This window comes from Lonchura striata, chromosome 4 (genome assembly GCF_046129695.1).
Source record: "Lonchura striata isolate bLonStr1 chromosome 4, bLonStr1.mat, whole genome shotgun sequence".
NCBI lineage: Eukaryota > Metazoa > Chordata > Aves > Passeriformes > Estrildidae > Lonchura > Lonchura striata.
The window spans coordinates 12,232,997-12,245,992 of NC_134606.1; the positions used below are offsets into that span (position 1 = coordinate 12,232,997).

At 37.5% G+C, this 12,996-nt stretch overlaps 1 protein-coding gene across 3 annotated transcripts in view; it reads right to left on the bottom strand.

Moving 5' to 3' along the window:
* WFS1 (wolframin ER transmembrane glycoprotein) overlaps positions 1-12,996 on the bottom strand; it is a 32,223-nt gene that overhangs the window by 19,063 nt on the left and 164 nt on the right. For 2 of the 3 annotated variants that reach the window (XM_021550663.3, XM_021550662.2), the window contains exon 2: positions 11,086-11,277. In XM_021550663.3, the coding sequence (XP_021406338.2) occupies positions 11,086-11,277 (192 nt within the window). Of the gene's footprint in view, positions 1-11,085; positions 11,278-12,859; positions 12,979-12,996 lie in introns of those variants that run through there. The other variant, XM_021550664.2, reaches the window with a different exon arrangement.

The window sequence follows — 12,996 nt, forward strand, 5'->3', positions numbered from 1 at the left end:
ATTCCATGAGAAGATCTGACAGTTGACACATGTGAAAATTGTTATCAAGGTGGCCCAGCAAAGTGAGCCAAGCAAAGGTAAGTAGGCAGTCTTATAAACGATCTTGCCAATTTTACGTTTAGGTATAGAATTTTAAATGTAGGTTCCTTAACCTTTTGTTTGAATAAATGTGACTAAGACAAAACACAGCACAGCAAAAAGGCCAGAAAGCAACAACAACCTCAACTACATCTCAGCAAATTATACATTCAAAAACAGGATATGATTTTAAATACATTTAATAAATAACTTTATGCATTAAGGAGTTCCTCCAACTAAGGAGAATTTAAAAAAAATTTATGAAGCTATTGTTTTCCCTAATTAAGAAAATAAAATATACAGAGTTGGACTGGTGGATCCAGCTCATATTTACATCTCTAAAGATAGGGAGCAAGGCTTCTCACATAACTCTTCTAAACAAATTAGAATGCAGGTTACATGGAAAAGTGAAAGATTAAGAAACAGAATATGAAGATTAGAAAAACACGGCTTTCATTCTCCCAGGGGAAAGATTATAAATTTAGATACACAGGGATATAAAATAAGGCCTAAATCACTCAATACATTTATATGAGTGAAAGAAAAAAGGGCTAATGCCAAGATGCCAAAATCCGTTGATGATTCTGTTATTCAGGAAAGAAAAACCAACAAAAAACTCAAGCAAAACCAGCAGAAGGATTTAATGATAATTACATGACAAAAGGCTAAATGAAATGCAGCAAACCATAAAAGCACTTTATCACTGCACACACAGTGGTAAGTTCTGAAGTATTATCACTTAGCGTAACACCTTACAGTTGTAACATTGTTTTATGAAATAGTGCTAATAAGACACTATTATCAGAGCTTTATAACCTGAGGAAGAAAGTGAGGAGAATGAAATTGAGAAGGTAAATAGAGAGACTATTTAGTATCTTTCCAAACACAAGAACTCAAGGGCATGATCAGATTAAAAGTATTCGGTCAATACCAAATATTTCTATGAGTTTAAAAAAGCTTTTCAAAAATGTTTAGGCGGCAAATAGCTAAAGAATATTCTGAATAAAATAAAGCAAGGACAGCAGTAGCACTGCATTTAGAAAAAGCCCCCTGGTTCTAACAGATGTCCTGTAAGTAACAGTGTAAATGAGTCTCAGGAGAAAGGTAACAAGACCCTTGAACCTGACAAAACCTGTTACCAATCTCTAGTATTAGCACTGAGTACTGACAGCAACTTCCATGAGCCTTCCTAAACTGGAACACACCCAATGCTAGTTCAGGTCTAAGAAAAAGCTGGATGGCATCCAGAGGAAGAAAAACTGCACTTCATGTTTTCATTAGCTTTATCCCAAAAGTTCACTACTTCAGCACGTTTTCTACTTATAAGAAGTCACAGGATGTCAGGCATCTCCCTCAGTGTCACGTTATTAACTGACAGAGTAATTGAGACATTTGATGGAGTAGTATGGAACAAGATTTCATCCCCCAGGTATTTCTACCAGCTAAATTACTGGGGTAGGAGCAGGGAGTGAAGAATGTCTTCTTTGACATTACATCTTCTCCCACATATGAACAAATTCTCTATATACCATAAAGAGCACTGATGTCTGAACTGAACTTTGTCACATTGCACAGCACTATGCTTGGAGCGTCAGGCATACATCGCTTTACTGCTTTAGCAAGAAGGCTTTAGTGTAATTGAATCTGAAAGGGAGTACTGTCTCAATTACAAGGAAAATTACTTGCTTCTACTGTGAGTGGATACTAGTATGAATAAACTATGTTCACTGCTAAACTCCACTCCTCCCACCATGCTCCACAAGGTAAGATGAACAAATGAATGTGTAGGTGGAGACTGACATGGCACAGAAAAGACAGATATAGAATTATTTGTGGTTGAAAAAGCCTCTTCTATGACTTCTATTATCACAGACTTGAAACTGGATTTTTACTTAACCTTTTTTTTTGTCTAGGAATTTCCATAAAAATATGCCTCTGAAGTGCAATATGCAAAGCGTATCCCATTCTTAGTATTAATAAAAATGCTTAAGTAGTACTTCCAGATAGGTTCCAACCGTTCCACAATTAAGTTCAGAATCACAAAAGCAGACTTAGCCACACGTTTCATTAGAGAAAAAATTAAAATGCAGCTATATAACCCAGCATTGGATTAGGCTGAAAAAGTAATTGCCAGTAAAAGGCCAAAAACATGCTATGAATGTTATGCCAAAATAATTTAGTGTGGTGCACCAAAGGACCTATATCACCTTAACTATTATAATAAATATTTACAAAGACAATCAGCTTGCTGGAAGCCAGTCAGTTTTTAATACTAATTTTTCATCTTCAGTTTGCATTCAACAGCACTGAAGTGTGTTCTGTTCCCTAGATTTCAATGCCTTTGGTAGAAATAACCCAAAATTAAATAAAAGAAAAAGCATAATTTGGTTTCTTACAAACCAAGCATCCAGCTGCTGAAGACAACCCACCTGCAAAACCTGTTTGCAGACTACTTTGAGGCACTGGCATCTTTCAGTTCCGCATGACTGAATAGCATTCTCAGACAACTGCTGAAAGGTAAAATCCTTCTCCTATAGCTCAGTGTTCATCAGTCTTTTTCTCTATTCATCCAGTATTTACCTTTGCTATAGTACAGGCAGAAAATGTTATAGCTTCTTATGAAGTCAGTAGATGTCTTACTGCACTATTCAAAAGTATGACAGGATTGTACTGTAATCATCTGGTTTTACTGTGGTACTTAAAAAAACCAGAAGACAAAAAACAACAACAAAACTCAAATCCCAAAGCATACTGAACCATCAGAAAAACACCCTGTTGCAAACATGAAGCACTTAATTCATGTTAGAAAAGTGAATGAACTTGCTTTAACCATTTTCACAAATTAAATATATGAGCTATAGTGCGGATTTTGTGGTGGATTTTCAGTAATAGCTCATTTGCTAGTATGAAGGAAACTTTATAAAATGGGATAGGGAGCAGGCAACAAGAATGCATGCACATACAAAGTAAATAATTAAAGCCTATTTGTCAAGCAATAAATAATCAAGAAAAAGTAGTAAAATGAAAGCTTATGGGGTGCCTGTCCATGGATATCAATTAAAACACGTAGAGCAACACATTTTTTACGGAATCTGCCTACAAGTTACTTCTTTTGGAGTCATGTCCTATATAATACATCCAGTTCCTTTTGGAAGTGCATGGTGGTAATTCTGATAGTGTTACACTGGATTTTATGCAGGCAAAGTCCCTTCGGTAAGCACAAATCTAGTAAGTTAATAAAAAAATCAAACAAATTCAACAATTTCAAGGAACAAGCACAGCTTTTTATTTCAGATTTTATTTTCAGTATGAAACAAGCTTTCTAGAATCTCAGACACCCTTAGGAGTAAAGGCATACACAATTAATGCAAAATAAAAATAATTTATTTTGTTAGCAGATACTGTGTAAGCTCATCTCCTATGTGAAAGATGTCAGATCTCTTCCATTCATCCACAGGTAGAATACATACTTGTAGAAAAAGTTGATCTGTACATTTTATAAGAGTAAATGCAGGTTCTAACAGCTTTTTTTTTTGTGTCACTGGATTGTATTGTTGAACTTTCAGTGTTCAGGAGAGCCAGCCCGAGTCTCCAGAGAAATCCTCCTACTCACTTTCCACAAGTTCCAAAAGCTCAGTGGTATTGTGTGCAGTAACTATGTAGGAATAAAGTTTCTGGAAAGACTGACATTCCACTTAAGAGCTGGCATCAAGCATCATGTCATAAACATGATTTGTACATATCAAATATAATGACAGAGGAACTGACTGTAGGAGAAGAAGAAATACTTTGCTCAACAAACATAATCAATTTGAAAAATAGTTTTATTAACTTCAAATGCTTAGCTGCTCATCCATGAGTGTTTACTCCTTTCATCCATTTAGAAACCTCCTGAATTCTTAACTGATAATGGCTTGGTACAATTAAGAGAATATTGCATGTTTTTCTTTCATGCCTTTAACCTCCATGGTCAGATCTTAAGACAGTCCTACTCGTCCCAAGAACAATTCCAGGTTCTTATACTACCATACTTTGGCAGGCATTCTACTTTAAAAGGTGAAAACAGAGATGGGAGAGAAGGGAATAACATTTGTTTACAGAGCTGTTCAAGTCTAGGACTCAACTCTACTTTCTCTGGGAGAAGCAAAGCATTTATATATATGGTAATAGTCTTAGTTACACCACAATTGCAAGTCATCAAATAGCATTAAATTGAACTGGGAACAACTTCTGCACCCCCACAAAATGAACGTAAATTGTCAGGAAAGCAATAAAAAAAAAGCATGTAGGTGGAAGACTAAGAGTGATATTATAGACTATAAATTTTAAAAATGGAGGAAAAAACATTCTTCAAATCTTTTTTCTAGCATAGCTATTATTGTACAAAGATCTTTTAAAGTCATTAAAACAATTTTATATGTAACTAATGAGCCAGTCCTGCTCATTTTTTTATTCAGGCATCTCTGATTGAATCCTTTATGGACGAGCTGGGATAAATCTAATATAAATCTGCAGTTCCAAAACTGCAAAGGTAAAAATAAATCATCATTTTTGTCATTTCTTAGTTGATAATCATCAATATTAACCATTTCCACCAAAAAGAAGAAAGGAGAAAGCAATGAAAAACAATGTGAGAAGATGAGACCATAGAGCTCACCAAATACACGTTTTTGTGGATGCAGACCAAAAGTTATCCTAACAAGCTGCACAATGCACATGGAAATTCAGCAATTCTGCAGTTTGAGCACACTGACACTCCAGCAGTCCATTCGCTGTCAAAACAGAGGACCTTCACAAAAGGAACATTCCAACTTTTTAGCAAATCCACAAATCCAGTGGCTTAAGGATTTCTAATAGTTAACATTTCAAAGAATTAGCTTTACTTGCCAGTTTACTGTTCCCAGTCTCATCTTCTAACTTTTACAATAAAGTGGGGCTGCTGCTGCTGTGAGGGGCTCTCCAGAAACACAAAGCTCCAAGTCTCTCCTTGACTACTGTTCTGTAACAGGAATTTGTTTGCACAGTGGAACCCACATACTGGATCTCTTCTGAAGGAAACTGAATTGGAAGACTCCAACCACTAGTTTAAATTCTTAAATTTGCACAAAAGGAATGTCAAGTCCTGCAACCAAAGAATTTATAGGGCTACTCCCATTTAATTACATAATTCACTAATGAGTACAGGTCTACCCTTTTTACCCTCCTTTCTTCCACTCCTTGGGACTATGCTATAAATTTTGTTATCATAAATAGATTAGGAAATTGATCCACCTGGAAAAAATGGATGAAGACTGAGGTAGGGCACCTTCCATAATCTGGTTCATCATGTGAATGTAAAAAATTGATAGCAATAATAGTATCTTTGCTATAAGCCAAAAAACCCATTTATGTATTTCAAATGGTGGAAGAGGGAAAGATGGGAGAATGTTTCCTCGAATCAATGGGTGTTCAATCCTCCTCCCATATAGGGTAAAAATATCAGCATGTTACTGACAGTAGCAGCAGACATGAAAAAGTCCATTTCCATTGTTCTGCACCAACAATGATGTCCCAAAATTTTATCAGAAAATACAGTCTTTTGTTTGGATAGCCCTTTGTCTCCCACAGCAATGCCTGGAAAAATGAGCTTTCTAGGTGCCTGAGTATTTAGAGGTAAAGTTTGAAGGGGCATTAATAAACTGACAGATAAATTGTTAAGTAATTAATACTTCAAGGCATAATTCTCCCCTTCAAATAATCAAAGATTTTTCTGAGATTTCTTCAAACTTTGCACAAACATTTCAGTTTGCCTCAAGAGTTATTCTGTAATAACTAACTGCCAAAAAGTAAAGACACAGAAATGCTAAAACAGAGCTCTGAAGCAAAGGTTCTTCATAACATTAAGTGGAAGGGGGTAACACTTGGAAAATATTTGTAAATTAGAAAGATTCCCTATTTGATAGCTATCATTTGGCAATACCTTGGAGACAGACTGTTATAAATTGTTGCAATGCATTGTAAACTGTTTAAAAGATATTTTTTTTTTTTACTATTTACAAATTTGAAGTCAGTCAATAAAATAGTTCTCTTCCTAGAAGTACAAAAAACATTCATAACCTAAGTATAGAACTCTGTATATTTACAAACAAAATGTAATAAATTGATTCCTGTCTGCAAAGCTCTCTGTACAAACACTTTCCCATGTGTTCTCAATTCCAGAACAAGAGATTACAGCAAAAACATGGACAAAAACCCCCAACTAGTTCCTTCAAGCACTGCAACTTAAGCTTTGCAATTTCTCTTTTCCAGCCTTTCTGGATAGTAAATGTGCATGAATGATGTAATAAACCAGTAATTATCTGTTTCATGCACATATGAATAATTACTATCTTCTCCCCAGCTTCTCTAGTACCCTAGCATGACCTCTTTTACCTGCTGACTGGCAGTCAATTTTTACTACAGACACTTTACATGCTTGAACGTACTTGAGCATTACAAGAAATGGAAACTCCTCCAGATAACCTCCAGCACAACAAATGCTCACCTGGAGTGAGAGTCATCCAGTTCAAGTTATCACTGTGGCAGAATTGAAGCAGTTTTTTGAATCCAGATGTGAGTCAAGTATCTGATCACGACTGTATTGTGAAAAGTGTCTCTCAATTCTGCTTTCCTTTCATCTGAATCAAAACATCTCCTGGGACATACAGATCTACTTTCTAACTTAGCAATACAGGGCACTTACCTCAACTGCAGATCAGGCATCTTTCAAAAAACATTAATAAGGAGCAGTACTACAGATACTCACATGCCAACTAAGTCACCACGTTGAAAGTGCTTTTTTTCCAAGCTCTGTGCAGTGTGTAAGTAGAGGAAATTGTTTCTCTAGAAAGAATGATATCTGTAAGACTACTTGGAGAATTTGGTGTTGGGAGCTCCAGAGCTCTCATCCAAGCCCTGTCTTTTCACATTGCTTTAAGACTGTATCTTAAGTAGGGAGATTCTACAGAGTGAATGAAACACAGAAACCAGAAAGGGGTATGTAGCACCTGGACCAGAAATTGAGGGGCCTGTGCACCTGAGAGGCATGAAAGTGTTTTATGAGATTAGAGTCTTAGTCTGTTTCAAAAGACTTCACTAGCAAGCAGATACTGGTCTTCCCTGCTGTGCACAAACTCTCCTGTAATTTGCTTACATGAATACTGATGACTCCATGGCTTTAAAATTTCAGGAACCCTAATTAGTAGTGTATATGCTTTGCTCACTAATAAACTCCCTGTCCATGAACATCCTTGAAAGAGTAACCTTTTTTTTTTATTTTTCATTTATTTTTAATCATGACAGCTGACATATTGACATTCACTCCATTCCTACATACACAAGGAATGGAAAACCAAAACCATACATAAGCAGAATGCAAGAGTTTTGGGTAGAAATAGGAATGCCCTCATTTTTTTTTAACATAACAAAACCTGTATCTATAAATTATCCTAATGATTGATTATTTTTTTCATTAAATCCAGATTGAATTTGCTCAATAAATTCTCAAAGCACTGTTACCTACCACTGTGAAAGAAGTTATTCAAGAAATAACATAAACATTACCTACACGACTACCTAACATTATCTAATGATACATTAGGAGAATAGAGACTAAAAATTTCCTAAGGAAAAAAATGGTAGTTTGATCCAAAGGAAGTACCTGTGCTGCTGAGGATATTGTGTGTGTTTAAGTGTTTTACTGAGTCAGAGCCAAGGCATTCATTAATTTGCTGGATTACACTACAAGATAAGGATCATGCTGCAGGAATAGATGATGTGATGTGTGCTTCCAGGAAACAAATGACTTAACATTCACTTTGATGCCTTAAACACAGTGTATAGTAACAAAAACTGGAAAAGAAAGCATACATCAGAAATACAGATATGGTGTCAGGAATATTACAAGAATTACTAAAATTTGAGGTTAGAAAGGACCACTGGGGGGTCATCTGTTCCAACCCTTCTGCTCACACAGGTGCACCTAAGTTGGCTGCCCAGGGCCATGTCCATTTGGCTTTTGAGTATCTCAAAGGATTCAGACTCCACCACCTCTCTGGATATCCTGTGCCATTGCTCAGTCACCCTCACAGGAGAAACAAAAGAAGTGTTTACTGATGGTCAAAGGGAACCTCCTGTTTGTGCCAGCTGCCTCTGGTTCTTGTGTTGGGGACTACTGGAAGGATCATGGCTCCATCCCTTTTGCACCCGACCTTCAGATATTTATGCGCATTGACAGATCCACCCTGAGACTTCTCTCCCCCAGGCTGAGTAGCTCCAGCTCTCAGCTGTCTCCACAGGAGGGATGCTGCAGCTCATTCATCATCTCTGTGGCCCTTTGCTGAACTCTCTCCAAATCTCTCTTGTACTGAGTAGTCCAGAACTGGGTGAAGCACTCTGGTGCTAACTGGAGGGGAAGGATCTCCTTCCACCTGCTGGGCAATGTTTCAACTATTGCAGCCCAGTATACCAGTGACCTTCTGTGGAGGAAGGACACATGGGCATATGGTAGACAGTCCTGAGCTGAAACTGCCTTTCCAAATAATTGAGATATACACAGTACATTTCCCCTTCTCAAACACAAATGATAGCCAATTATATTAAAAAATTATACAAACAAATTTGTTACAGGAATTTAGATTTGAGCAAGGTATTTAAGTCATCATTAAAGAGGAGTTTTCTACATATTTAGTAAGATTTGAGACAGCTTTCTGTATATTATTGTACTGGCCTTTTCTGCCCTCTTCTCCATTGCTCTGAGTTAGTCACGATCATAGACACTATTGAAAATTACCCAACTTCTTAATCTTCCAAGAAAGAAGTCAGAGCAGCCTTTCTCAGAACATCTGGTCTGGAGTATACTTGCTTTCATACAACCAAACCACAACATGCCCTGGCTGAGAGTCCAAATCCTTCACTTTTCCTAGACCTGTGAGAAACTCAAATGTTATTTATCAGTAAGGGCTCTAGTGATTCCAATGAACACCTTCTCTGTCAGTTCAAATATTTTGAGAATTTCTGAAGTGCCAATTTTCTGTTTGATATATCAGGGTTTTTTTTAATTTGCTTTCATATGTACATCTTTGAATTTGTGTTTTTATTTGCAGTTCTTTCTAAAGTCCTAATAAAATGTCTATTTTTAAGTTCTGATGACCAGAATGTCCTTTCTTTTAATAAAGTTTTCAGCTCTAGAAACTGTTAGCACTATGACAAATGGCATAACTCTAAAACCACAAGCCATGCAAGAAAATACTGTATTATGCATTATTGAACACATTTTCTATCTAAATTCACTAAAATCTTGGCTGTTAGAGAGTCCAGCAAGACACTATGGCAATGCTAGCTCATTATGCTGCATTGAATACTTGAGTATATTAGGAAGGTCATGGGAAGGACAATGACAGTGGCACCAGGCACCCATAATGCTTTAATGGGAAGAGACTTAAAGCAATCAGGAGTGAGTCACAACTGAAAATGAGGAATACACCAATGCTCAAACGCCCTCTTTAATAAGCAGCATCTCTAATACAGAGCTGCACAGGTAGAGATCATTAGCAAATACACAGGACTGTAAAGAGAATTAAGATAAAAATCAGTGTGATTTTAGAAGTCCAGCATTTGTGTAGGGTAAGAAAATTTCCGAATTAGCTAGAAAAGAATAGCTGACAGAACCTATGTGCAAAACACCACTAGATAGATTGTGTTGATTTCCAGAAACTTGCATTAATGTGAGCACCAACAACAGAAACCTATGTATTGCTTTTCCAAATCATAGTATAATTAAGGCCAAGATAACTTCATACCATATTCCCATGATAGTTACTATTCTTTCCTTGCTGAAGCATACTAAGAAACTGGAAAATGAAGAAAGAAAACATATCTTTTAGCACTGACTCTAAATTAGCAACTATGTAGGTAATGTTAGAAGTGTCTAATCTCCATAACCTCTCAATTCTTTTACAAGTGGGCTAGATGACAAAATTGGTACTGAACACTGAGGCATGATAGAAATTTCGGTATCCAAAAAAATTCTCCTTCATTTGGAACAGGGAACCCAGACGGTTCCAACACTCAATTATGAATTAGATACAAACAACAGATTTGCTGACACAGCCATAATATTGGCCTGAACTACATACAGAGCTCAGTTGCATCTGTAACAGTCACACATTTAGTAATATTAAACTCCTGGATAGCCTTACTATCTTTAATAGAGAGACTGATATTTGTGAATATATGGGCATGTACATAAGCAGTTTCATGATCAAAAGTCCAATTTTAAAGAAAGTTAAAGAGCAAGAGATGAGCTAGACCTTGAGCACAAGACCATCTTGCACAAGTGTTAGATTAGAAACTGAATTAAAACTGGAACTCAGCAGGTGAATACAAGAGCCAAGTGGTTTTTGTTCTACATTTTGCACAAGACCTTACTCTCATCCTATTAGTTTTCACAATCTTTGAAACTCAATGGTTTCACAGCAAGTGGGGGGGAAAAGAACCCCATCATTCTGCCTTTCAGAGTGTATCATGACTGTAAATCCATATTCTTATCTTACTGCTAATATTAACTTCAATTTTCGCTTCATGTACCAGTTTATTATTCCATCAGCCTACATTAGAGTAGTATCTTATGCATCCACATTAGAATTCATATTAAAGCTCTAGTTATAGCATGTGCTCTAGCTAAATAAAGAAATTAAACTGAAACAATATTATGCTAAATTTAATTAAATCTCCCTGCCAATTTTTCAAATGAAGTTTTTCCTATTGCTTTGTACAAACCTGAAAAATTAGACAGGAAAACTCGAAAATATGCACAAAGGAAGCTGAAGTAGAAAAGACTCTTCCACAACAACAGGTTAAAAAGAATCAGAGAAATTTATTTTCCTACTTTACAGTGTCTTTAAACAGAGTTTTGAATACATATACATTAAACACTGGGAGGTTATTGTGTGTAAGCTGATTTTGCATAAGAATTGCTTTCATACTTACCCTTTTTTTCTGTTTTCTCCCTGCTACGGGAGTAGCCAGGAACTGAAGAAGTTGCAGAATCTGCTGAAGATGTTCCAGGTCTCTGACTGTTCCCACTATGGTCCACAGGAGCAGCATTTAGCTGGGACCTTCCAAGATGCTGCTGGGGGTGAGAGGGACTTGAGGTGAGATCAGGATCTGAATTCATTTTAGCTGCCAAAGAAGAAAATAATGATAAATTATCAGAAAACAGGTTTACAGTGTAAAACTGAGTGAATTTTTATTAATTTACAATAAATAAAAACTTAAAATCTCAATGTATTTGTATAATCAGGTAAACAAAAAACCTAGAAAACAGCAAGAAGGCTGATAGGAACTTCAAGATTTATCTATACATTCTTCAGGAATTCCCAGCATGAGCAGCTAGAGCTGAGTCTGACCATATATACAACATTGTTCCAGAACAGTGATTGCTTTTTTTACTAACTAATAACAACTGGATTACAACTGTAAACAAATGTTAAAACTAAAAACGTTCCACTTATACATGCTAGAAATAAAGACTAGCCCCACACGTTTTATGAACAAGTCTATAATAATAGAAAAAATTCTATCAAAGGCCTGGTGAACTGTCATCACCTAATCAGGAGACAGGTAGTAATGATAAGTAGGCAAAGCAGGAGATGTAGGACTGCATGGGAAATCAGACGAGGAACACCACCAAGGATCTTGATTTTAGCCATTATCAGCTTAAATGCTCATGACTCAAAATTAGCTTACTTTAAATACCTTTATGTCCCACTTAAAAATAAAAAACATTCATACATGGCAGGGAGGTAAAGGCATTACACCAGAGGGCCTTTTAACTATAAGCCCTCTCAAAAATAAGAGGGGATCTCAGCTCTACAGTAAAAAGTTCCCTAAATAAGCAAACTTGCATAAAAATCCCTACTGAAAGTTTAGCTTTCACAAGACAAAAGTAGCAAGATATGCATATACTACGACAGCAAAACACATAGCAACTCCTGCTGCTTAAAACCAACTTCCAAGGAACAATTTAGACTATTTCTGGCTATAAACAATAATTTTTAATTCTGTATAAGCACAGAATTAATTCAGAATACCAATTTGAAGATGTCCTTGTAAAGATGAAAGTAGTATAGCCAAAACCACAGACACCACTTAAACAACTTCTTCCACTCAAAGGACACTAAAATCATGACAAGGTGCTAAGAGTACTAGCAAATGTCTGCACTGCCAAACATACTGCTTGTAATTTGACAACTTGGCTGCAAAAATTAAGCTGCCCTAAACCAGCAAAGATTTTACTGATACAAGTAAATGCGTTTCTGTATTATGTTTCTACATCAAGTTATAAATAAACCAACATAGTTCAGTTCAACCTTCAAACAGCCCTCGGAAAACAGATTAAAATACCTTCCCGGTAAACCAGCATGAGTATTTTTAACCATTATACAATCACAAAAGTTACTGTGCCTCCAGTTTTAACTTGACCTTAGCGCTTTGTAAGAGGGACGGCGAGCGCGGCCAGGCCGGCCCGAGGCGCCCCGCGGGGGATGCGCGGCTCGGGCGGGTCCGGCTCCTGCCAGAGCGGGCAGCGCCGGCACGGCCGCGAGCAGGAGCTCACCTCGCTCTCAGCCAGCTCGCAAAAACGCCCCCGTCCCACAAGCCACTCTGCGCTTGCCCTACAAAGGGCAGCACCAACTTTTCCTCCGGGTTGTTCACAAGCCAGCGGGCGGTGACTCCGCACCCTCGGCGGTGTCTCCGCACCCACCTCCGCCAGCCGCTCGGGAGCGCCGGGGCTCGGCCCCGTTCCCCGCGAGGTCCGAGAGTGCCCGGGCGGCCCTGCCTCTGCGGAAGGCCAGAGAGCCCCAGCGGGGCCGCGGCTCGGGCCGTCCTGCGCGGGGTCCC